This window comes from Zootoca vivipara, chromosome 7, assembly GCF_963506605.1.
Source record: "Zootoca vivipara chromosome 7, rZooViv1.1, whole genome shotgun sequence".
Classification (NCBI taxonomy): domain Eukaryota; kingdom Metazoa; phylum Chordata; class Lepidosauria; order Squamata; family Lacertidae; genus Zootoca; species Zootoca vivipara.
The window spans coordinates 30,014,669-30,042,582 of NC_083282.1; the positions used below are offsets into that span (position 1 = coordinate 30,014,669).

At 41.2% G+C, this 27,914-nt stretch overlaps 1 protein-coding gene across 1 annotated transcript; it reads right to left on the reverse strand.

Annotated features, from left to right (window-relative positions):
- Positions 1–5,798: 5,798 nt before the first annotated feature.
- Positions 5,799–27,914, reverse strand: GIPC2 (GIPC PDZ domain containing family member 2). Its single transcript, XM_035123689.2, has 6 exons — positions 27,424–27,914; positions 18,670–18,855; positions 16,662–16,842; positions 13,760–13,869; positions 12,693–12,774; positions 5,799–8,306 (listed from the first exon to the last, which is right to left on the reverse strand). The coding sequence occupies exons 1-6, from the start codon at positions 27,739–27,741 to the stop codon at positions 8,155–8,157; spliced, it is 1,029 nt and encodes a 342-aa protein (XP_034979580.2). The 5' UTR covers positions 27,742–27,914; the 3' UTR covers positions 5,799–8,154.

Genomic DNA, 27,914 nt, shown 5'->3' on the forward strand with positions numbered 1-27,914 from the left:
GTATCCTAGACATTAGCAAACCTTTTCCCAACTACCTCTTCTGGAAAGTCTAGAGGGAAACAATGGTATAAAACATCTTCCTCAACTGAAACTTTCAAGCTTCTAAACTAAAGCATGGGTAGGGAAACTAAGGCCTGGGGGCTGGATCCAGCCCAATCGCTATCTAAATCCAGCCCATGGACGGTCCAGGAATCAGCGTGTTTTTACTTCAGTAGAATGTGTCCTTTTATTTAAAATGCATCTCTGGCTTATTTGTGGGGCATAGGAATTCGTTCATTCTTTTTTTTCAAAATATAGTCCGTCCGCCCCCCACAAGGTCTGAGGGACACTGGACCGGCCCCCTGCTGAAAAAGTTTGCTGACCCCTGTTCTAAAGGATAGCAGGGCGATGCACATCAATCCATACAGAAAAGAGTTTTGTGGCATTTTGTGGACCAGAAATCATTATGCAGCAGAGCAATGAGGATGCCGGCCCAACCATGAGGCGGGTTGAGGCCATTGCCTCAGGTGATAAATCCACTCCCAGGCAGCCACCACTGCTGTGCTCTCTACCTCCCCCGCCGCTGCCACTGCCTGTGCCTGTGACATGCAGGGTATGACTGCCCAATGTAGGTGCCACAGCAGCAGCAGCAGCAGGGAGGGTGTGGGGAGCAGGCCCTTGATCTGCATGGGGCAGTGGGGGTGAGGCATTTTGCCTCAAGTGACAAAACGCCTTGGCTCACCCCTGGGAACGCAAGAGCGGCAAGTAAATAATGACAGACACAAATTGTGGTTTGGATAGAATAAGGACACAACTTCATTGATTACAGTGCAACAGGTTTGGCCCAATGATATTGGGCACAAATCCATGTGATTAAACACCCATGTGCCTGCTGGTTTACATACACATGACGTATGTATGCAATAGAACAGGGTTTCCCAAACTTGGGTCTCCAGCTGCTGTTGGACTACAGCTCCCATCATCCCTAGCTAGCAGGACCAGAGGTCAGAGATGATGGGAATTGTGGTCTAAAAACAGCTGGATATCCAAGGTTGGGAAACCCTGAAATAGAGGGTGGGTGAGTGGGAAGCTCTGCTGAAGACTGGGGTAGGGTGGCTTGGCGCACCTGCCTTTTGTGCTGCAGAGGCGGGCCAGACCTCAGTAGTCTTCACTCTGGTCCACCTATGGAACCCCACCGCCTCTGGGAGCACACCAACAAAGCTGGTTGGCTCCCCGCATTCCCAGAGTTTCCACGTCCCACACACGTGGTGGCATAATGTTTTGCACCACCCAGAAGACTCTGGAGAATTCCCTCTCCCACCACCACACGCCATGTCTGCAAGCACCGTTTCTGGAAAGGTAGGATCGACAATTTCGGTTGTGCTGCAACAGATGTGTATCGTTAGCCCTCTTTGTAACTGTACGTGTGTCAGTTTGGCTTCGAGTGACACTTTCCTCCTGCAAATACTATAGGTTGGCTGCAGGTCAGTTAGACAGATTGCAATTGTTCTGTACATGGTGCTAATTGTAACCGCCTGGCCCATGCTTAAACTTTTCACATGCTTGGTTGTTTAGCTACAACTAAGATAATTCATTTAAATCCACAAACCATTCAATAGCATCCTCCAATCTCTCTTGCAAATGAAAACAGGTCCCCTCCCACCGCAAAAAAAACCCTAGTTTCATCTTCAGATTATTTTTTCTGCAATACTTTATTCAATTAAATTCACAGATGGAATAGTAACTGCTAATATTGTAAACTGTTCATCATACCTTATAAGCTATTCCTATAGTCACCCGAAAAGTGTCCTTCAAAGACTGTAGTAAAAATTTGGTTTCGTGGGCACAGATAAGATGAAAATGCCAAACTGACGGCTGAGGATACCTAACAGCTTGGCAATTTTAATATTTCATCAGCATGCATTGACATGGCATAATTTTGTTCTGTTTTAGGCATGCTCTTGATTGATTATTATGAAGAAGCCCTGTTCGTACTTTAACATGGGCAATATTATTAATTCATTACCATTGCAAATGCTTCCACTCTTTAGGCAATAAAAGTATCTCTTTGAATAATTAAGAGAACATATAAATGAATCAATTGATGCGCTGAAGGTTTTATGTTTTCAGTAATGCAACAATCTACTTGCATATTCCCTAAATTTTCAAATTATGACCATTAGGGCAAAATTACGGAGGTGTCAACCATATACTTTCTCTTGAACACAAGCCTTTGCTTTCATAAAATGCTAGCTGGGGTGAGATGTATTCTGGACTGAAAACCTAGTGGGGCATAGGGGAACTTCAATGTCTTGCCCTCCTCTGCATCGTGTCCCATGCACCTGCAATTTACAGCAGGGAGCTATCATTGAAGTGAATGGGGAAAAAGGCTTGCACTCAACAGCAGACAAAGCGATAAAGGTAACATGTGATTTGTACTAGGCAACTAAATATTGCTTATTATCGCATCACTCTTTTAGCTAGTCTGAAACTCCTTTGACATAAATTCAAATTTAATGATAGCTGAGATTAGAAATGCACTGGAAAAGGACCTAACCCTGACACTGCATTAAAATTTATTTGTTATGGAGAGAGAGAGAGAGAGAGAGAGAGAGAGAGAGAGAGAGAGAGAGAGAGAGAGAGAGAGAGAGAGAGAGAGAGCAGCTGGTAAACTCTTCTCTGGAGTGCACCATTTTGAAAGCTGAAGCATTCAAAGCTCTGAGCCACAGACATAATGAACGTCAGATTACAATCCTGGTTTCTTCATCTCCTTGACCCAGAAGACGCAAGCAGCACCAATAAAGTGATGTCACTTGCTGACAATGGGAAGCTGCAGCTGACAGGCAATAAGAGTCTAGGGCAATAAAAAAAACAAAACGGTAAGGACCTCAGACTTATAAGGATTACATTAAAACAAAGAAATGTGGATCGACATAAATTAGAAAATACCGAGAGACAGAGAGCAGGAACTGTAAGCAGGATGCATGTATGCGTTCATGCTTATATAAAAACCAATGGGATCTAATTCCAGAGCAGGCAAGAATGAATAAACACTATTTTTCCAAACCAGGGAAAGGGAGGTGGGTGAGAAGCAAAAATAAATAAAAAGTTTTATAGTCTGTAACATATAAGCGAGCACACCACAGAAAAGAGGGTGTGCCCCTCATTCTGAGGGGTGCCAACTTGAATAACATATTGGGAGGGGGGCTGCTGCTGAGCCTGTAATGCTGTAAGCCTGAATTAATACTTGCAGGAAAGAGTCACTGGTGCTGTGTTTTGGGATGGGAGCCTGACAGATATGTTAACACAGTAATATTCAAAGTGGCAAAGGCCTGAGGCAGAGCAGGGTGGAGTTTACATATTTTAGGTGGCTTTAGTAGACAGCCATTGTTTCTAGCAGCCACCGAGCTCTGACTATGACTTCCTCCTCCACTGAGGCACAAGAAGTCCTCCCCTGTTGTACCTTCTGGCTTGTAGGATGGTGGAGTTCATAGCGAGCATGTGAAGACATGTGTGAGTTTGCTGCTGTTTTGAAAGAGGCACTCTAAAAGTTGCTGGTAGCTTATTACAGATTTAGTACATTTCTATGGCAGAGAATGCTAGAAAATTTTCCTACTGGCCACCAGAATTAAAATGTCTGCCTGCCCATCTCAAGCAACCAGACCACTATAAATGTAGACTTCTGGTGAAGTTATACTTCTGCATAAAACATAGTCGCAAGTGAAAGTGTCGTGTAGGTAAGACTCGCACAATCCATACCATTTGAAGACACAATGCTGGTTCCCCCAAGTTGTTGGAAGCCTAAGAGGAGAGTCAGAAAACTTGGTATTCATAAGGATTGGTATTGTCTTGATTGCTACTGCCATTTTAAGCATTTTTTGCCCTCTGGCCTCTCTAGATTCCTGCAAAGATAACAATATACAGTCAGTAGTAGAGTAACTATTTCAAAATACAGCCAAAGAAGGGCAGTGCCAAAGAATGCTCCAACTACCGCACAATTGCACTCATTTTACATGCTAGCAAGGTTATGCTTAAAATTCTACAAGGCAGGCTTAGGCAATATGTGGACCGAGAACTCCCAGAAGTGCAAGCTGGATTTTGAAGAGGCAGAGGAACCAGAGACCAAATTGCAAACATGCACTGGGTTATGGAGAAAGCTAGAGAGTTCCAGAAAAACATATACTTCTGCTTCATTGACTACGCAAAAGCCTTTGACTGTGTCGACCACAGCAAACTATGGCAAGTTCTTAAAGAAATGGGAGTGCCTGATCACCTCATCTGTCTCCTGAGAAATCTCTATGTGGGACAAGAAGCTACAGTTAGACCTGGATATGGAATAACTGATTGGTTCAAAATTGGGAAAAGAGTACGACAAGGCTGTATATTGTCTCCCTGCTTATTTAACTTAAATGCAGAATTCATCATGTGAAAGGCTGGACTGGATGAATCCCAAAACTGAATTAAGATTGCCGGAAGAAATATCAACAACCTCAGATATGCTGATGACACAACCTTGATGGCAGAAAGTGAGGAGGAATTAAAGAACCTTTTAATGAGGGTGAAAGAGAAGAGCGCAAAATATGGTCTGAAGCTCAACATCAAAAAAACCTACAGTAAGATCATGGCCACTGGTCCCATCACCTCCTAGCAAATAGAAGGGGAAAAATGGAGGCAGTGAGAGATTTTACTTTCTTGGGTTCCATGATCACTGCAGATGGTGACAGCGGACACGAAATTGAAAGACGCCTGCTTCTTGGGAGAAAAGCATAAAGAAGGCTGATTGCCAAATAATTGATCCTTTTGAATCAATTGAATCCTTTTGAAGCTACCAACATGAGTCTGACCAAACTGCGGGAGGCAGTGGAAGACAGGAGTGCCTGGCATGCTATGGTCCATGGGGTCACGAAGAGTCGGACACAACTAAATGACTAAACAACAACAAAACAACAAATGCACCCCACCCCACAGAGCAGGGGGTTTGTGTGCTGGTGACTCCCCGTGCAATTCTGCTCATTTATCTCTCTTTCTGACCTAGGATTCTTGCAAATGTACATTTCAGATCATAAAAAGCAAACCTCGAAAGTGATATAGAAAATATGGTTTGTTTATTTAGCATCCAAATACAAAAGAACATTGCAAAGATACAGCATTTGCACAAGTTAAGTTCAAACTGTTTTCAGTTTTGCTCAAGTGAGACATTTGGCTCATATGAAGTTACTGTTTGTGAAACAAATTTTAATTATTGGCTTCAGTCATCCTTCTGGACTGCTTAGAACTCAACCTGAAGGGCAGAAAACAATAAAAAGCACAGTCCAACTTTATGGAACACAAAAGCACACAAAACGAAAATAATTAGCAGAATTATGTGAAATTAAAGTGAAGCACTGCATAACAAACTCAGCATATTAGGGGGGGGGGGCAGGAGAGATTGGAATTGAAGTTGGCAGGACTCAGCCATATAAGCAGACTTTCAAAAAGAAGTCCTACCAACTTTAATTCTAATCATGTTTTAAGCAAAACATATTAAATTGCATATTTGCCTTCCCCTTGTGTCAGATCTTTAGGACTATAGCTTTGTAGTGACTTTTAACAGTTTTTAAAATGTATTCAAGTGGACTTAATCTCCATGCTGTGGACCCTCCTCCAGTTGCTTGGTTTCTTGCATAAATCACACAGCTCAATAACTGTATCACATTAAATCAGTTGTCCTTCCCTGTTCTAGGCACTGTTGTGATAAAAAAGCATCTTGTTTAAATCATTTCAGTATTTTCTTTTTTAGAGTCTCTGCCTTCACGAGAATTTGCTGTTCATTTGTCCAAGTTTGTTTGTTTGTTTTAGTGTCCATACAACTTTGTCAGCATCAAATGCCAGTCCTTTTTTCTGTTAATTTGGATTCATCCATTTGCAGGAAATCCAATAATAATTATTTTTTAAAACCTGCTGCTGAACACCCATTTGCAATATTAAGCCCCCCATCTGGAAGCACCCAGAGTCTCAGTTTACTGGCTTTGCATTTCTGTTTCATTTCTGTGGTGTAAAAGACAGGATAAGCTTCTGGCACAAGACAACCACTTTAACAGCTTCAAGAGGTGGGGGAAAAGAGGTTTTCTATTCCCAATCTCTTTCCATCATTCCAAGAAGCCTGTTCACTAGTAGCAAAGTTCTATTTGCAAGATTCATTTCTTATGTGACTAAACATCCTTTATTAGTAAACAGCCTTTTCTCTATAGAAAGCTCAGGATTAGCAATATTTCATTCTGCCTAATAAGAAATGTGTGCAGCTCAAAGGTTTCTGTGGTCTCAAAGAGATGCGTTCTAATTAAAGCTCAGCATATTGTATCATTACTCTCATTTCTCTCGTCTTCTTTCTTTTTCAATCATTGGCACATTAGCAATTCCTCAATATTCCAAGATTTACAAAAACTACACATACACACAGACACACACACACACACACACACACACACACACACATACAGTGGTTGCTTGGGTTGCGAACATGATCTGTGCAGGAGCCACGTTCGCAACCCACAGCGTTCGCAACCCGCATCTGTGCACGCGCAGGTTGCGATTCGGTGCTTCTGCGCATGCGCAAAGAGCGATTTAGCGCTTCTGCACCTGCGCATGCACCGAAACCTGGAAGTAGCCCGTTCTGGTACTTCCGGGTTCAGCGTTGAGCACAATCTGAAAAGACGCAAACTGAAGCGGCTGTAACCCGAGGTAAGACTGTATATTAAAAAAATCAAAGGTTAAGCTTAAGGATATTTACACCATTATTGCAACATCATCACATGAATAAATAGTTACAAATTACTTCTGCTTTTTTAAAGCAATCAATGTATCTTCCATGCAACAGTGTATCTCGAATAATCAAAATCACCTACAGAGCAGTCCCACACATTTCCTAGAAACCTCCCCTGTATCCAACTTGTCCAAAATAAATGGGCATAGCATAAAATAGGTTGTTTTGTGGAACTCTATGGTAGAACATACCATACCTGGATTAGATATTTCACTTTGATACCCTTCACTAGTAAAGCCTCAAAACATTTGTGAAGCTTCCCAAAAGCATAAGGTTTTCTTTACTTTTCTAACATGCAAGAACAAAAAAAATTCAAAATTAAGGGGTTTCCCCCCACACTGTTCCCAGAGCATTTTGTACTCATACATTCGATTGAGCCCACTCATCCACAGCACTAACAAATGGAAAAAAGATTTCATTGCCCTAAGTGACACTAAAACTGAACTTTAATTTGGGATGTGTCACTTTGAATGGCATTGATACAGAAAGAGAATCTAGAAGGCATTGTAAAACGAGAAGTACATTGTATCCATAGCTGTTGTTTCTCCCATTTGATTTACAGAAGCGGGAAATGCCAAAACTGCTTTAAAAATCATTTGTGAAAGTGCCAAAGTTCTGAGACTCATATCCATAATAACACCACCACAAAACATGGTGAAAGAATTGATCTGCCTGCTTATACAGTACAGTATCATAAATATGAAGTTGTCTTATCCTGAGTCAGACTAATAGTCCATATATCTCAGTAGCGGTAGCAGTTGTCCATGTCTTACCGTAGACATTCCCAGCTTTCCCAAAATCCCAATTAAGTCCCAATGGCTTACGAGGTGCAAAACATACACTCCACCAATGATGGCCTCTCCTCTTTCCTCTACCCTCACAGTCTCAAAGTACTGTTTCGGGGAAGGAAATGCAGGAAATGCAGCATTGTACCCACTGGAGTAATTGGGGAAAAATAATGGATAAGGTATACAGTATATACCCAATGAAATTTTGCTCAGGTTCACCAGGTACTGGCACCATGCCTTCCGACATACTCCATTTTCATTGGACATACTCCATTTTCATTGGATAGTCAACCTGCCCTCTTCTTTAACCACTAGCCATATTCATTTATATAAGTAAATATGCAGATAAAACAGCTTTGCAAAGTATTTCAGATTAAGTGCTTATATGAGCCTGAAGCTTCATGAGTGCAGTCTTGAACTCAGCTTTATTTTAAAGGAATTTGTATCGGCATCCAGTAACAGCTTACTTCATCCAGATTTCTGAACATTCAGGTGCTTTCCGTATTCCATGCCATGTCTATAGCTATATGCTTTACACCCGCAGAAAAGCTGATGCTGTGCTCCGGCAAAGTTTTCTGGTGCTCATTAAAGTCGTCCTTGCATTGCATCACCGATTGCTCCCCACACATCAAAGACAAACTCGTCTGGAAATGCAAAGTCTCCTAAAGCTTCATCGAGGGCAATGGCAAACTCATCTGGGTTGTTCTTGCCTTTCCCAGCTTCTACCATCGTTGCAGCTAAAAGGAAAAAGAGGGGAGTACTTAGTTACCTACTGCATTTTTCAGAGACACAAATATGAAATACTGTAGGGTGGTTACTTATAGATGACCTGCTTTTGGGGGGAGGGGCGGATTGCAACCTGCTGAAAAATGCAATTTAAAAAAAATTAAGGGAGAACATTAATCAAGTTTCTAATAGTTTAGAAGCACAAGTTCTGGTAAGTGTTTTAAGGAAGGGCATAGCTCATTGGGCAAAAAAATCCTGCATTGCAGAGAGTTGGACTAGATGAGCCTCAGGGTCCCTTCCTGGTCTACAATTCAACATACATAAAATGACACACATGCACACAAAATAGTTTAGATTCAAAGGTGCCCTTTCACTCTGGCCAGGAACAGCACTTCACTAACAGAAGAAATGTTCCTGGCCAGAAACCAGCACATGTAAGGAAAGTGATCACAATGCAGGGAAGTTCTTCCCTTAGCACAAGCTGTTGCACAAATTCTGCTCTAGCTCTTTTAAAGCCTTTTTTTATTGCTCACTGGAGTTTATATGCTAACACCTGTAATTTCCTTATGCTCCTGGCACTGTAACCCAACCCTGGACTGGAGCTGCACCAGAAAAGGTCTTTCATGAGCCCTTGCAGAAAAGTTGGTGGAACCTCATTAAAGTCATCTTCTTCCACTTGCAGTTCTCTGGATCCAAATCAATGTGTGCAAGAGAATGAACTGTGCAGTGAATAAAAAGGTTAAGGTAATATGTCTAGTATTCAAGGATCACTAGAAAGCAATCTTAGAAACGACTGCATTTGAGTCAGACATATTACATTTGTCGAACAAAAATATAAGAGTTCAAGACAGATTTTAACCCAAAAAAGCCCACAGTTCTAGTGACCATCGCATCTTTAGTAGTGAATAAATTGTGTTTAGTGAATGTGGGTAGCGCTGTGGGTTAAACCACTGAGCCTAGGGCTTGCCGATCAGAAGGTCGGCGGTTTGAATCCCCACGACGGGGTGAGCTCCCGTTGCTCGGTCCCAGCTCCTGCCAACCTAGAAGTTCGAAAGCACGTGAAAGTGCAAGTAGATAAATAGGTACCGCTCCAGCGGGAAGGTAAACAGCGTTTCCGTGTGCTGCTCTGGTTCATCATGCTGGCCACATGACCCGGAAGCTGTCTGCGGACAAACACCGGCTCCCTCGGCCAGTATAGCGAGATGAGCGCCGCAACCCCAGAGTTGTCTGCGACTGGACTTAATGGTCAGGGGTCCCTTTACCTTTACCTTTAATTTGTGTTTATTAAGATGCTTTTCTAGTTACACTTACTATATTTTGAGTGTCACGTTTATATAGCATCAAAAGTTTGCTGGTATTCAGTGGTCATGTGCTGACCCCTAGTGCTCGCTGCAAAGAACTGCTATATAATGTTATAAGCTTTTACATGTTAACGTTAATATTTTTTTAATATACATTTTCTAGTACAAATATTGTGACTTTTCAAGTGCAATTCTACACACATTTACAGGACCATGGGCGCATTTGATGAGAGCAGGAGCTGGTTCTCAAGGGAAAACGTGCTCGTACAAGTAACCTACCTGTGTGAATATCAAAGGGAGAGACTTTCAAGAAATCAAAGGCCCTTTCCCATTCTTTGAAAACCTTCCATAAAGTTAAGGTAATTTTTTTAAATAAAAAAAACCCCACATACTCCATTTGTGGGCCCAAACCCATGCAACAGATTCACCATTACAGTGTCAAACATCACCAGTTCTTCTGATCTAGTTATAGAGTTGCTGTCTGCATTTTTTCAGGAGAAATTCTTTTCAGCGTCCCAAGTGGCAAGCTAAGTTGCATTTGCTTATAGCACTGTCCTAAGTACTTTAACTATAATCCCATGGGTTTCAGTGGGATTTACTTCCAAGCAAAGTGTGCCTAGAGTCGTTGCAAGGAAGTTACATGCTAAATGTGCCCCAAACAGACACCTTTTACACAAATAATAATAATAATAATAATAATAATAATAATAATAATAATAATTTAAAGTGTTACGGTCCATTTTCAGAAAGGCACACATGTCCCTTTAGATCCCAGCTGGATGTGGAATTATTTTGGTAATTTGAGTAACTCTTAAATTTCCCTTCTGTTGAGCCAGTAGGTTCACAGTTCAAAAGAAGATGCCACACGTTTTAAACATTTGCAGCCGCTGTGTATCTAGTGTAGTATCAAAAAATACGTGCATGATTTAATTTGTAATTGATCTCCATGTCACTCAAATAGCAAAGAGTTCTCACTCAGCTATATTGTAAACTTCTATACCTCAAATGACTTTGCAGGAATCAGCATTTAGTGGACATTGAAAGCCTTCGTTACCTAAGAGTAAACTTTTCTGAAATGAGCACAGTGGGAAAGGGGCAGCGTTAATCTTTTCCTATTGAGTGCATTTCACAGTCCTAGCGATTAGGCTAATTTAGCATGAGTAATACAAATGAAATTCCTAACTGAACAGTAAGTGGTGTTATTGGAACGAATCCACTTTTCACTTTTCATTTTCGCTGAGTGATTGATCATATCTGCCGTCATGGGCTTGTATCCTGCTAACAGGGGGGGGGGGTCATCAGCAGGCAGTCCATTTTTGGCACTCCCCATGGCAGTGCCCTCTGCGCCCCACATCTAAATCTGCTCTAGAGAGTTGGGAGGGGTCCTCAAAAGCAGGTTTGGTGGTGAAGGGAAAAAGAGGAAGTGGCCAAAAAAAAAAAACCATCCATCCCAGTTCCACTGACAGAGTCTCTTCTGTCAGTTACCACTGGATGCCACCATGGTATGAAATTAACTGGCATCATGTCCTTTAACAGATTTGTGATAGCTAATTGTTATATATAAACAGAACATTGACATAAGAACCATGAGACCCAACAAAATGTGATCATTTCGTTGCCTTACTTTGCGCTCTCGGATATGCAGAGATGATATAGCGGCTCCACACACAATATACATTGACAACCGGTGTATGCTTTGATTGCGACAAAAAACAACAACCCCGTTTTGAAAACTTGGCCCTGGTCCTAATGCACATGGAACAGTGTGTGGAATATGCAATGCACCCCCCAAAATTTTTTTTAGATATGCTTGCATATATTCATCATCTACATTATCGGTACAGTAAACTCCAGCAGCACCAATTCACTGTTTGGGAGAGATGGAATACATATTCAGTCTGCAATCCTCTACCCATTTACCTCAGAGAAAGCCCAATTGAGCTCAGCAGGATTTACTTATGAGCAGGCATGTATATGATTGTGTTCAGTGTGATCAAGTCCCAAAAAGGAGATTTGTGTTTTCAAAAGTTGACCACGCCAGCCACCAGTCAGATGGGTGGCATATGAACAACAACAACAACAACAACAACAACAACTTATTATTATTATTATTATTATTATTATTATTATTATTATTATTATCAGTTAAAGATGCATATGTGGGATTTAATGCAGCACACACATGCAGCGTGCAGGTTTCAACCCCACACATCTCTTTTGCAATGGGATCTGTGCATGAAAGCAATCATTTAAATGTTTTGGACAGCTTATCTTCAAGAGCTTAAAATGGTTCTGGTGTTGTGTTGGAAACCGTGCTGCGAGCAGAGAGACTGGAGAGCCATATTTTAATGTGGTCAGTTAATTGGATTCATAGCCTACCGCGGCAGTGGCTCTGGGCACATAATAGCTCTATATCCAGGTCGTTCTGAATACGGCTTACGGCAGCGTGTGAGGAGCAGAGTTTGCGCATGAGCATCAACCTCTTGTCTTGTTCACTATCACCCTTCCCATTTTCCAGGGCGACTGCTTGCATCAGGGAAGCAATCCTCTGTACACATGGGAGGCATGCATCTGGAAAATCGGAGGTCCAACATGCATCGAAGCCTCCGCGTGCAGAGGGGGATTCCCCACTTCATACAGTAGCTTTGGAAAACACAGAGGACAACATTGGCGAGGATGGGAGGGTGAACCCTGTGCACTCGTGCATAGCCTCTGCTACTCAAGCGCTGCTCTAGGCTGCATTCCAAATGCCTGAATATGGCTAATACAGTATGTTAAAATGCTTGTTACAATGCAATGCAAAATTTAAACAAACCGGAAATCTTAGAACACCTCACACTTTGAAAGTGCAAACAAACAAGCAAACAAAATGTAGGATGCAGGGGAGACATTTTACAACACTTCCAGAAGATGCTCAGACTCAGATTTGGCAGCTCTCCAGCTGAACTAGAAATGAAACTTTCAGCGCAATCTTATACAGTACATGTAGCATTGGAAGTAAGCCCCACTGGGCTCACTGGGCTTAGTCCTGTGTAAGTTTGTATAGGCTTGTCCAGGGAAATACTACTTTACTCGCAGTTCTATAAACACCCTTACCTAGTTCGAGGTCTCTTATTCCCATGTACATTTCAAGAAGATCATCTACCTTCTTTGTAGCTTTTTCTTCAACATCTGAAGGCTTTGTCAAAACGAAAACACATAAGGTGAGAAGCAGTGATGGGACCGAAGGATAGGTTTTCCCACCCCTCCCCTCCCCCTTCTTCTGCAGAGGTAGAAGAACTACATCCTCTATGGTCCCCTGGATTATTATAACATGCAGTAACTCAGATACCCGGGTGACAGAGAGTGGGGGAGAAGGAAGAAAAACTTCCCTGTTCTCAGTGCTCACCTCTCCAGCTCATCCCAGCACCACCAATTAGAGGCAAGTAAGGAATGAGGGGGATTTGTCTGGGGTGGGGCAGGAATAGGATTGTCTTAGAAATATGTTTCAATTAAACTATGGTAGACTTTTGGTAGTTTGCGCAGCTGTAAAGGTAAATGTAAAAGGACCCCTGACCATTAGGTCCAGTCGTGGATGACTCTGGGGTTGCGGCGCTCATCTCGCTTTACTGGCCGCGTCATGTGGCCAGCATGACTAAGCCGCTTCTGGAGAACCAGAGCAGTGCACGGAAACGCCGTTTACCTTCCCGCCGGAGCGGTGCCTATTTATCTACTTGCACTTTGACGTGCTTTAGAACTGCTAGGTTAGCAGGAGCTGGGACCGAGCAACGGGAGCTCACCCCGTCACGGGGATTCAAACCGCCGACCTTCTGATCGGCAAGCTCTAGCCTCGGTGGTTTAACCCACAGAGCCACCCGCATCTGTAGTCTAACACAAATCAGAAAAATTGGGACAGTTGAAAAGTATATAACCTGCTTTCAAAAAACAATACCTCACAATCACAGTGTTTTTTTAAGCAATAGCACTTTCAAATAAAATAAGAAAAGGAGGAGGACCTGCATTTGTTGCCACAAACGGGTCTTGGCAGGAAGTAACTCTCATTTAAATTCCTAGGATTTTCCCTTATGTAACGTTTAAGAAGTAAAACAGAAACCCCTGTGTTTTGCTATTGTTATAATCTGTTCAACAACTGTGGCTACTTAAGTTTTGATGTTGGAGCTCACCATTTCTTCCACTGTTGCAGGGCCTTTGGATCTCAGTCGAAGAGTCTCTCTCCCTCGGGAGATTTTTCCCTCTGCAAAACCTCCACCTTTCGACCGTGGTTCAATCATTTCTGTAGCAGACATATTAATTAGGCAATTTGGAATTGCGATCCAAAAATAATAGCTGTTCTTTTAGATTATAAAATGGCAAGTCAAGATTAGGGTCACATTCTGCAATGTGATGGAGATTGGCAATCAATCAACACAAACATCTAAACTGGATTCTGCAGGGCTGTTAAACTGCTGGGAAAAGTCAATGTTTCAAACAACACTTTCTTAAGAGCTCTGGCAGGAACACTAACTATCCATACAACAACAAAAACTTAGTAAATAGACAAGATCCAGCAAAGACAGCTTGTTGTTTTTAGAAGTTTCATTACTAAGTTTAGTACTGCCCAGAGCCTTAATCTAAGCTACTGAGTGTTTATCTGCAAAATACTTTCAAAACGTTGTGTAAATTATTTTTCAGAAATATTTCATGTGCTTTGGCAAGCCTATCCAGACTTATAGAATATTGACATGCACTTTATAGAATATTGACATATAGAATATTGACATGCACTTTAACTTTGTTTTTAGTTTATTGTTGATTGTCTTTTTTATTATTATTTTGAGCCGTTGTTTTTAACTGTTTTGTACAGATTTTTTATTGTTTTATTCCTTATGTAAACACTTTGAGGTTTTATTACAATGAAGCAGTAGATAATTTTTGTGAAATAAATATGTTCTTACAATGCTATTACAGACATTGCCAGCATTAACAGTTTTAAAATGCCTCTTTTTAAAGGTATGCATTTTGACACCAAGTGTCCGCTAGGTTGCACAACAGCTCTGCTGATCATTTTATACCTTTCCTTTCCTTCCACTAACCCCAAGTTCAATCACCTGAGATACCACTGAAAATTGGGAACTTTCTGGAATTATACTAGGGCAGCTAATAATAAAATGAGCTAGGCAAGTGCTCTTCAATCAAATGCTCTGTATTACCTTCTCTAAAGAGAGAGGGCAACACTACATCCCACTAAAAGTTAGGAACGAAACTCCTCATAACTCAAATGGGCTACATACCTGTGGACTGAAGGGCAGACACAGAATAAACCTGCCAATAACAACTGCAGTATATGTTTACCTCCTTTATAACTCTTTGCCCTGGTTTTTGGCACTTGAAATGCATATTTTGAGGGTCCACCTTATGTTTTATTATTCTAAGTGGTGTTAAACTGTTTTTCACATTGCATTTTAATTGTTGTAATCAGCACTGAAGGGCAGGCAAATTAATAATGATGATGATGCCTCAGTCATCCAAAAGTCCCCCACACTAGTGTTGTAGGGCTAGAAACAGTTTTTACATTGTCATCCCACAATGTAGGTTTCTAACATATTTAAGCAAATAAAAATAAAATTTAAAATGTTATTTTAAAAAGGAGGGAAGGCCTTTCCCCCATTCAAAAAAAAAAAGTCAGGACCTCTCTCTATTCCCTACCCCTCTTTGCTTTTACAATATCAAGCTTCAGAAATTACTTATCACTGTTTTCCAAAGGCTAAGTTGCCAGCAGAAACAAAATATTATCACTGGGCTTCACTCCTGAAAACTGCTTCAGGTCATTCAGAGACCCTAGGATTTGTTTGGTCATCTATCTGAAGAGGGTAGCCACATCAATGTAGATGGTTAGAAGCTGATTGAACTGATTTTTTAAAAAATCAAATCAGGATCAGCATAGGGTCCACCATGCTTTGTTTGATATCATGCCTTCAGACAAATGAATCTTGTGTTCAAACCCATAATCAGTACAGTTGTGCTATATTGCAGTTGCAGCTGGTTTCTACATACAGCACTATACAAAGTGCTGGTTTTGCCCTATAAAGTCCTAAACAGTCTGGACCCATGGCATCTGAAGGACCAGCTTCCTATGCATTAACCTACCCAATAATTACGTACTGCTGTTGTGACAGCACAGACTGCACTGTGAGAGGGAAAGAAGAGATGAGCCAGCCTACTATCTTAGCTCCCTCCTGTGGTCTTTTGCTGCTGCCACCAAGTGGAAGTATTTTATTTTCCTGGCTGCCTCTACCCAAACAGCCCTTTATCCTCTGTGACTTCCTTACTGACCCAGCGGACTACTGTACCAGGCAGTATGGGAAGGCAATTGGGCATGGGGTGAAAATCAAGGCGTCGGAACAATCTTAAAGCAAGAATAAATGTAGCATTTACTGCAGGTTTTGAAAAGTTAAACACAGTAAAAGCAGACTTTAAAATAGTTATCTGTAAGAATCATAGAATCAGTCATTAGAATATCAAAATACTATTTAAAAAGGGCTGTTTCCCTACAAGATCTAATAATAAAGCCATTTATTTCAATGCATCCCAGTTTACCGGCAGTTCAGTGTCCAGCATTCTAGCTTATGTTCCCATAGCTTGAGCCTGCTACACAGCACCCAGAACACAAATACAAAGGTCTGGGTCCCATGCTCAGTCTGTGCCCCTGTTGAATTACAGCTGTAACAGCAGAAGGCTTCTTTCATGCCTAACTGTGGCATGTGGAAGGTGATTCTGGTGGGAGGCTTACAACTGGGGAAGGAAGAGTTAATGCCAAAAAATACACACACACCCCAAGCTGCATTTAGGCTTCCCCTGTTGTTATGATCCCACACAGAGAGATAAAAGCAAGTTCATGGAACCCCAAGCGGAGCATCATACATACATGGTGGCTGCAATTAGCTTAATAAGACAATGTTTTATGTCTCACCCTTCTAATTGCTTAAGCTTCCTCTGACTAATCAAACAGGCCAAGTTTTACCCAATTTGGAATCAAATACAAAAGGAAACTACAGGTATAATTTATGGCGGATACATGTCACTCACCAAATGATTTCATAGGCTCTACCAATTTTAGCGTAAATGTCTGACCCTTCTCCAAGTCCTTTAAATTCTTAGCAACTTCATAATGGCGATAGCCCACTACGCTTTTTCCATTTATAGATTCTATGTGATCACCAACACATACCAGTTTTATTTGGTCAATAAGACTGCCTGCTTTAATTCTCTGTTGGACAAAAAGGCATTATTGTTAGTTGCGATGAATGCAGTAAACAAACAGCCTGGGCCAAAAGGGCTATGATGTGCACAGTATGACACACACAAAATACAAACCACAAAGCTCACCTTTTGAGCTAGAGGAAGTAAACAAGGAAGCACTGTAAAAGGATACAAAGAGCCCAGTTACCCAAACTAGGATACCCATCCATATAATTTAAAATCTTATTGTTCGATTGAATTGATTTGCTGCTTATAACCCTACCATTTTTAAAATAGGTCTTTTTTTGGCCTTTTTTCATATAAATTTTGTTGACAAAAATAAATCATTTGTAAACATGGAACAGTGCTTGCGCAGGCAGATTGCTAGTTACTTTACCTTCAGTGCAGGCAATATACCTCAGGCTAGACCTACAACAAATAACATTTCATACTTAGCAAAATCAATACTTAAGGAAGGCAAGCATGCCATGTAATCAAGAACTCAGACTCCATGTACATGTTCATAAAATGTACATGATACTGCTGAGTTATAATATTGTGCTACTTAATTCTTAGGGAGAATACATTTCTGGTCACCCGGCAGTTTCTGGGAACAAGGTGATTATCACTCCCAGTAAGATATTAGATCATTAGGAAGATTCAATACACTCATAACACTGGATCCAGACAAACCCATGGGCGAAACTCCATCAACAAGGGCACTCTGCTGTGGAAAGGGTGCAAATATAATTTCCACCAGTTCCACCTTCCCCCTGCAGTCATCGTCCCCCCTCAAAAAAGCTGCTAGAGAGCATTGTGGGACCCTCTGGAACAGCATGGAGGTGGCATAACAGGCTGCAGGTGGAAGGAGGAACTGGCAAAAATCACTGCCCCCCCCCCTTCCTTCAGAGGCAGCCTCTACTGGACCTCAGTTCCTCCATGAATGAGACATTTCCATTCGGAAAGCACAAGGCTGAATCCAACCCATAGCAGACCAAAATATACTGTATGTGTTTGAAAGGATGGCTTTCACTAGAAAGCATAATGGGGGGGTGGGGGAGGTTGAATCCCACTCCCCCTAGTGCCACAGCCCCGACCCAATTTTCCCTCCCTGTGGCTTTTTACATTGGAGTTGGAAAATCTAATACAGGCAATTGTCGTTTTGCATGGGGGTTACGCTCTGGACACCTGTGTATGTCACGGGGTCCATGAAAATGTTCCATTCCGCCTCACACCCATTCCACCCTTTTAGTGTCTTTGGGGGTCACATCTGGGTTCAGCGGTGTGCACACGTGCGTGCACCAGTTGAACCGCATCAATCGGTTGTTGCCTGTAATGGTTCCCCTAATATCAAATCTACTTTTGCACTGAGTTTGGAAAACACATCTCTTGACCAGTGCAGATGTATGCTAATAACATGTCCCTAAACAAGCCAGCATACTGCTTCACGCCTACAGCTACCAATAACCATATAATAGTCAATAAAATGTTGCTGACTGTGTTTGAGTTAGTGTATTCTAACAATGAGTTGCATCCAAAGCTGCCCTTCCATGAACATGGTTTGTGAAAGGAACTGAAACCCAGTGGAAGTTTGAGAGGAGTGGTGTCTGGATAAGCTTTTCCGAGGGCTGAAGGGGAAAGAAGAAATCAGTGGAAAAGACCTCCCTCCAAGTGGGAACATCCAATGAGTTTTATTTTTTCAATGCCCACATTCAAATTATTGCTTTTGGATGTTTGTTAACTTACTTCCATAGTGCCAATACTACACCATTCTTGCTAACACAAAGAAGTATTTGAAACAATTTGCAACTCCATTTCTGCTCAGATCTCTCACAACTCTTGGCATTATTCCTACCTTTATGAAGGCGCATCCATTTCCATTGTCAGTAATGGTAAGCCCAAGTGACTCCTCTGATTTGAAAACCTCCACTTCCTTTTTGACTCCTTTTACATGAGCAAATATAAAGTCTTCGAGACCAATCTGCACTCCTAAGAGCTTGTCCATATCAATTTTGTGCGTGTTCAAAGTACAAAACATAATCTACAAGGAAAAAAAGAGGGAAACAAATGCATTTTATCTGAGACAACTGGCATACACCCATGACTGACATCATATGATGGCCAATAAAACTGACCCATGAATGCAGATGGTGCAAGCTGCTGTACCCTGTGAAAGTTTCTACACTCTTCAAAGTGCTCCTGTAGTCTGAAGCATGTGATCCCTTTGTCTATGTGTAGGTTGATCACAGAGGCTTTTCCATGGAGAAAGCCTGTGTCACCCATAGAAACAGAACCTTGAAATTATGCAGCTGTAGCTTTTACACACAATGATCTCCTGAAGTCTCTGCAATAATTACGTTACATAAAGATTTGCCTTATGAAGCAAACATAAAATATCCCATGGGACGTAACATTCCACTAAGCACTGCAAGACGGGTCTTGCAGGAAGATAACCAATACTTGAGAAGGTCAGTAGGAGCCTAATAAGTTTTTAAGTCTTTAAGTCTACAGTTAGAGGAGTCGGTTTGTAGAAGCTGGCATGAAGGTGCTCAAAAGTGAAAGTTATGGAGACTGGGGTGCAGAAAAGAGTGAAGAAAACTGTGTCTTGCCTATCCTGTTTCAGCACCTATCATTCCCTCTTTATCCAAGTTTCTACGAAACCCTGTGTAAGCTGCCTGGAACTCCCAGGAATCTTGTACCACTTGGAGATTGGGGGTGATGTGCAACAGTAACATAAGAATTTAAGACTGAAGGAACATTGTTTTTACAGTTACAGGTAGGTAGCCGTGTTGGTCTGAGTCGAAACAAAATTTAAAAAAACCCTTCAGTAGCACCTTAAAGACCAACTAAGTTTTTATTTTGGTATGAGCTTTCGTGTGCATGCACGGTATCTGAGGAAGTGTGCATGCACACGAAAGCTCATACCAAAATAAAAACTTAGTTGGTCTTTAAGGTGCTACTGAAGGAATTTTTTTATATTGTTTTTACAGTTTTGCAAAAGAAGTGTTTCCTTAGGTATCCTAAGCAGTGGATCTATAAGAGGGGTATAAGCATGAGGATCTGAGTAGAAGAAGAAAAAAGGAACACAATAGAGACATCTTTAGATGTTGCTAAAAAGTTATGCTACATTGCATGAATTTGTTCAACTTAAAAACAAGTTGTTACTGCCCATGGAAGTAATCCTTCAACTAGGGCAATTCACTGGCATTGAACTTTGTACTTCCTGGAGCAAATCATAAATGCTGGGTCTTCCTTCTTCACAAATGCCAAAAACCAGTTATATTAAAATTCATCTAAATAAGAATAAAGTTTTGCACAGACTGGTTTTCCCCACACAAATGTTCAGATAAGCCTGACATCAGCAGTATGCTAAAGCACAACTGCACTGTACAACCTACATTCTGCTACAGCTTGGTTACATCCATGCTGTGTGCTGTTTCACAGCCAAGTACAGGCTGGGCTCAATAGTAACCATCTGAACATAATACTCATAATTTCAGATCAGCTAATGGTTTCTTTCCCTTAAGTGCAAGAAGTAGTCCTGATTATACATTTCTACTCAGAAGTAAGTCCCATTGAGTTCAATGGAGTTCACTCCCAGGTTAAGAAAGTTTTTTTTGGGGGGTAGCATAAAAAAGCTATAAATAAATGTGGATAGGACTGCAGCCTTAACCAATTGAAAGTACAGGTGAAACTCGAAAAATTAGAATATCGTTGAAAAGTGCATTTATTTCAGTAATGCAACTTTTTTATTAAAAAAAATTTCTTTTAATTTTTGCAAATGCTTTCTTTTGGAAATTCCACAGTAATAAAACAAATAGTTACGATAATACAAAAATAAACATCACTATTACATTTCATTAATTACATTCCATTTATAATTGACCCGCCTAACGACAAATAATTACAATTACAACAAATAAAGGCTTGATTTGCATGTCATGCATCTATCTCATATATTGGTTTCACCTTTTAAGCTGCGTTACTGAAATAAATGCACTTTTTGACGATATTCTAATTTACCGAGTTTCACCTGTATTTTGCTTTTACAGAGCCTGGAAAGATATAGCATTGTCTACCCAGCAACCCAGGTGTGATAACAAGTTGCAATATAATGAACCCTATAACAAGAGCCAAGTTCAGGATATATTTGTTTATCTGAATGTCTCCCAACCAATTAAAGATAAAATGGATTTGCATATTACCAAAAGTTCAGTATAGATGACTTTGAGAATAATTGGGGGGGGGGGAGAGAGAACACTTAAATTTATCCTAGGTGCACAAAATTGCAATTCAATAAACAAAAGCTACCATGAGTTGTTAGAATGAATTGCCATCTTTGCTATTTTACATTTCATTAATTTGGGTTTCTCTAATATACATTATTCCCTGTCACAGAGCCTTCAAACATGAACAATTCCAAAAGCCATAATCACTGTGGAAGAATAAGAAATGTTAATTAAGAAATGGTTAATTCAATATTCAAATAAGCATTTTCAGTTTGAGTTTCCTGTGGGGTTTTTTAATTATTCCATTATGAATTCATACTGAAATGCAAGATTTTCACTAGCTTTAGATACAAACAGAAAAGAAAAGCCCTCATAACCCTTGTTTTTGCTAGGTTAGCCAATGAGAAAAGACCCATTATTTCTATGTGACTTGCATCTAGAAAGTGCTTTTTCATTCTCAACAAATTTTAACTTGCAAGCAGTCTGCAGATCAACTAAAACTTTCAGCTAATTAAAACTCTGAAGCGGTACTAAAAATGCAGTTCAGCCCTGATAAAACATTCAGGAAATAATTGTAGTGCCTCCATATAGCAATTTCCAAGCTCCTCAAATATTAGCATTGCTAGGCCTTGTGATTCGCATTAACAAAATCACTGCATTCCTGTTGTTTTTCTTTTAAAAAAAAAAACCAAGGGCATTTGCCATTTTAAAAAAATATTCTTGTTACTTTGACCTTGTCAACATGCAGCTATAATCTCATAACTGGTTTCACACCTTTGACTAGATACAACTGGCAAAAGAAAAGAAATGTGATATTTAGAAACATGAGATGCTCTAACTCAATTTAGAACTGCAACTGGGCAGCACAAGCAGACTGCCGCCTCTTCATGAACCAATTTTATGCCACCTCCATTGGGGAAGAAATGTCAGCCAAACTAGAACTTTGATTATTCATTCCACTGTGCATTTTTCTAGTGAGAATTCATTTTTATTCTTATTTTTATACGAGAAAGTGACAAAATTCTGTCCATCAGCATGCATTGTTAGGAAATTGGTGGTTAAATCTTTTTACCAACCATACTAGCACTCAGCAATCCATTCCAATAGTGACTGTGAATGTGCAACAACACACACCCATTTCTTAGTCCCTAACAGTCTTTTGCTGGCCTCTAAACTATTAACTGCATTTGTTTGACTGTAATTTAAGCCTGATCTGTGATTGTAATATTGAAGATTGATTGATTGATTGATTGATACAAGAGAGCAATGGCAGAACAACAAAAGGTTTCCCCCCTGAACTCTTAAAGGAGTAACTCAAGGTTCAAATAAACATGGCAAGAAAAGAACAAGAGAAAAACATAAAATAGTAACATGAACATTTTATTTATTTAAAATCTATATATGTCACTTTTCTTAATAGAAATCTCTCAAGGTGACTTGCATGTTTCAATAGCAATACAAAAAAAATGTTAAATACTGTAAAAGAATATTTGTACAAAAACAAAGCACTAAATGAACCCGAAATAATAAAACACCTTCTTGGGGTGTTAATACTGTGAGCTGCTCCATTGTAGGCTCAGATTGTATATATTTGTAAACAAACCACATATCATAAAGATACCAGTCAGCTCTGTACCTCAATCCAAAGGGAACAATGAACCCTGGGTAAGTGTCTGTCACCCCTGGAATTTTGCACCGCTTGGAGACTTGAGGTGGCATGCAACAATATTTTGCAGGAAATCGAGTCTCTACCCCAGACCTCAAGGAACGGGCAGGGTGGGCAGGGGGAATGTATGGGAGAAGATGTTTCTAGAAGGCTGCCAAACCCATGCCGTTCAGATCTGTAAAGGGGACACACTTCTTTGCTTCCAAGTTCATCAACATTGACGAATTTGGAAGCAATTAGGTAGCCAGGGGAGTTGAGATGCCATAGGTGTTCTATGCTCCCTATAAGGAGACATGTTAATACTACAGCATTTTGTAACATTTACCAAGTGTTCTTTTTAATTTCATATCAAACTCAGTTTATTTATTTATTTTGTTTAAAAAATAATAATGCTGTTGCAGAAATTCCAGAGCTTAAGTGTTCATATTCTAGCAAAGGTTTGGGGAACTTGGCTCATACTTCACTTAATAGAAAGCAAACAAACTCCACTTCCTCTGGTTTTGTCTATGCCCTCTTTTCAGGCATTATGAAAAGGTTGTGGAAGTGGAGCACATGCATGCCTCAAAAAAGAATTTCTGCTGACTCAACACTGTTTCCTCCCCTTGCTGCTATCCCTAGTGCAGCCTCCCAAAGGAGGATGTACTAGTTTGCAGAAAGGTCCAACAAGGGATAGACTCGTAGAACAAATTTCATAGCAATGCGGTGATAAATCTACAATCCTTAAAAACAACTGATTCAATGGGAAATCCACACAAGGAATGACATAACATCAAGAAAGCCCTGGATTTATTTTTAGCTGTATCAAAGTTTCACTTCACCAACAAGTTTAACTCACTGTTCAATAATTTACAGTAACCAGCACTGAAATAGCTATTCCTAGAGCAAGAGAATTCTGCATCCATTACTTGAAGTAGAATGTTTCATGTGTGTTAAATGCACCTTTGTTTTCAGTTATTTACAAATACATTCAAGTTACATGTTGCCACAATGTATAGTAGAATTTACCACTCACTGCTGACACAAAAAGGGGCTTTGCTTTTATACTTTTTGTGTTAATGTTAGCAATGCAGTCCTTAACTTTTCAGCCCTTAAAAAAAAAACAACCCAGATGTTAAGTGCTGATTGAACTGGACACAGGATGAAATGCAGGTTGCACAATCCTTTTCTGATATAAATTCAGAAATAAATCTCATGAAATATAGACAGATAATCAGTAGAGGGAGAGGAAACAGGCATAAGTTCAACAAGAAATGGAGACGGCAAAGACTAGTGTGTAGAGGAATGGAAACAATACTACTTAATTATCTAATGGAACTGAGTAACTAGGTAGATTGTTTTCCACAATATGTCCACTCTCACCTTTATAAAGCATTAGTGACATGCTAGCAAATGAAGAGATCCCCTCAAAGTCTACTCCCTCTCAGCTACAGCAAGAAGCAATCAAGTAATTTGTACTTTGCCTAGTAAGAAAAATACTGTACAGTAATAAAGTGTGCAAGAAAACTGCCACAGGGCCACCATAGATATATGGATTTACAAATGGATGCAAAGCACACTAAGAAGAAATCTTTTTGAAATCTGAGCCACTAAAAGGAGTTATGTTAATTAAACCATGTATCTTGCTGTAATCCTCCATGCTCAGAAAGGAGGAATGTGTTTATTTTACTGGAAATTGAGCTGTCAGCACCATTCAGAAGTTCCATAAACACAGAACTAATACTTGAGCCCATGTTGCAATCATTGACAATGACACTGAAAAGTATAATTGGACACAATGCAGAAAAAATGTGTGGTTGATGTTACAATACTACATTTCATCTGTAAACCATTTGTTACAAATTCCGCTTCATTATAATTCACAGTTCCTAGTAGATGAAAGCCAAATAGTCTAAATATTTCCTTCACATAGTTTGCAAAAACCAAATTAGGAATTAGAATTCTTCCATACATGTTCCAAATTTTAGAAGAAAGATGGTAAACAGAGATTGTATGTCCAAGTGTCACACAGCATTCTGATGGAATTATTTGTATATTTTGCACTTGCTTCAAGAATAATTTCTATTTATTAAATTCCCATACCTTCATTCATCCAAAGATCTCAGGACAGTTTACAATAGAAATGCTTACATGTAATTTTTTTTGGTATCATATAGCCAGCTCTCTCATGATCCTCTGAACAAAGCTCTACTGCACTGATTCAAGAAGCAAACAAGCTACTACCATTTCCAGTTTTTTTATAAAATGACCTACTGTCAAGCAATAGTGCATATCACTAGCATATTTTCCCTGATTTGCATATGGTGTGTTAAATAGAGTGTATAGATTTTAAACAAGGCCAAAGTTAAACACCACCATACTTCAATATAAACTAAGTAATGGATGACCAGGTACAGAACTCTGAGCAACTCCTAGTTACAGGATTTATTTGCACAGGAATAAAGAGGATAAAGAGTTGCCCCATTCTATGTACTGCAAGCTGCTAGTACGATAGTGCACCAGTCTGAGGGCCATGTCTGGTGTGAAATAACTTTTGCAGTTCTTCGTCACTGGGGAAAACTTCACTGTCTTTCAAAGACCTTATTGTTCTTCATGATAATAAAGAAGAGATACTATTGTGACAAGCTGCAATGCCAAGGTAAAATGATCCATGTAGCCAGGAGTATAATTACATGTGTTCAGGCTTGCTTCTTTTTCAGTGCTCAAAGCTACACATATAGGACAATTAAAACAACTTGGATAATGAATAAAAATGTTGCCTTTGGTTTAAGGTTAGCAACTTTAGGATGTAAATGCATTCTCTTCAGAACAACACTACGGTAGTAGCTGCAGAGCCCTGCCCAGCCATTAGGCACAGTGAGACAATCTATCTCAAGTGGCAGGTCTTCAGGTGCCTTTAAAGAACAAATTACTGATTATATAGTTTATTACACTTTTTAAAAAAATTATTATTACTTTCAGGGCAATAACATTATTCTGCTTCAGGTACCATAATAACTTGGGCTATCACTGAAAGCCGAACTTTTCAGTGGATCAAGACTTTGCCCTAAAAAGCTACCAAGTCTCATGACACAAGCATAATATTGCACCCATATATTGTGCTTTTAATGAATACGCAGTTACGATCTACAGTTCTGTACTGACTTCCAGTTCGAATCAGAATCCTTACTTCACCATGTGCCTATACTAAAAGGGTGCAAGAAAATCCACACATCTTCCCCTCCCCCCCAAAATTAAACATTTTTTTAAAAAAACACAAGGTGATTGAAGCAGACTCACATGTAGAAGTCTATAATGCACCTTTCCACACTACCTTACAGCAAGCGTAGAGAAACAGAGGTGCTCTTGATGCCACTGGGCTCCAACTCCCATCTGCTCTAGCCAGCATGGCCAAAGGTCAGGGTCAATGGGAGTCCACCGAGATCTAGAGCTGAGGTCGCCAAGGTGGTAGAGCTGGACTGCAGCTCCCATCATCACTGGTCATTGTGGTCATGCTGGCTGGGGTTGAATGAAGTTGTAGTCCAAAAACATGCACCATGTTGGCTACCCCTGGATAGAGGTTTATGGATTCTTCACCCCTGCCTCAAAGCTCCACCGCGTGTCAGAAAAATAGAGATACAGGCTGCAATCCTAAACAGATATTCCTCAAGGTAGTCTCATTGAACTCAGAAAAACTTCTCTGTAAACAAGTCTAGGGTAGCTCTGACAGTTGCGGTGGGTTTGTGCAATGGTCTTGGGGATATGATTTCTGTGTTGGCTCCTAATAATGGCCTGAGCTGCAGTTCAGTTATCATATGGATGCATTGTAGTGGCAGGAGCAGTTATATAGCCCAGCTTTCTTCCATCATGAAAGCCAAGGTGTTATTTATACGATTCCAGGAGATACTTGGGGCAAGCACTGCGGAGCACAGAAAAATGCACTCCCCCTATACTCTGAGGCAACTTTTTAATAATAATGAATAAATCAATGTTTCACTGTTGTTTGAACCAGGCGAGATCAGCACCATCGGCAGATCCACACTCAGTTACTCAGTTACTGAGCCCCTCTTGCCAAAAAATACCTTAAGGGGCTTTGAAACACAGGGGTGGCAGATAATTAAGAGCAGATGAAATGCCCACAATGGCAATTCTGGACACTTTTTTGTTGGTTCAGGAGTCAGCAGGAAAAAAAGCAAAGGAAAGTGCTGCCTAGAAACGCGTGAAGTATTGGTGGGGAAGAGGGCCTCTGAGCATGTGAGGAGTGCGTTTTAACTACAGCCTACTCCTGTAGGCAGCAGGGCACCCACCCACCCTCCGTTATCTCAGTTTCCAGAAACACTTCCTTGCTGAGATCCCTTAAAAAAACAAAAAACCACCCACGCAAAAAGCTCTGTCTCTGGACTAACCCACCAGCCCCTTGATGCTCATTCTTACCGCGGGCGGATTGTCAAGCCCAACATTTCGCCCAAACATGGAGCCATGAACGATGCTCGGGGTGACGGAAGAGCGTCTGAGGTGAGCAGCCAAGCCAAGCCAAACAAAACCAAACAAAAGAGCCGGTGCCCCGAGAGAGAGAGAGAGAGAGAGAGAGCGGAAAGAGAGAGAGAGCAGCCGGCTTGGGGGCTTTTGTCCCCCTGCCGAAGGGGGGCGCCATATTTGGAACAAATCCCCCGTGGCGGGGGGCTTCCGTTCACTAGGGAGGCGGGGGGATACCGCCCAGTCCCCTCTGGGCACGTACCTCGCTGGGGGCGATGTGGAACGCATCGCCTATCTTGGCGTAAAGCTCCCTGACGCTGGCGAAGCCCTCCACGCGCCCCGTGGGGCTGCCGTGCGCCAGCTGCGTGTGGAACACCAGCCGGATGGGGCCCTGGCGTGCCGAGGAGGAGGAGGCGGCGGCGGAGCCTCCTCCGACGCCAGCCCCGCCGACGGCGCTGCCGCTGCCGTCGTCGTCGTCGCCCTCGTCGCCCCTGCCCCGCGCCAGGGGGGCTTCGCCCTCCACCAGCGTGGACGTCTCCCTGGACTTGCCTTTCTTCTTGCCCCTCAGCCCCAGAGGCATTTTCCCGCGCGCCTGGACGCAGCCACAGAAAGGGCGGGGGGGGGCGAGCTGCAGAACCGCCGCCGCCACCTGCTGCTGCTGCTCTTTCCTCGCCCTGCTGCCTGGACTCTGCCCCTTCAGGGCTGTGCGCTCTTCTCCTCGCGGCTCACCCACCCGGCGGGCAGGTGATGGCA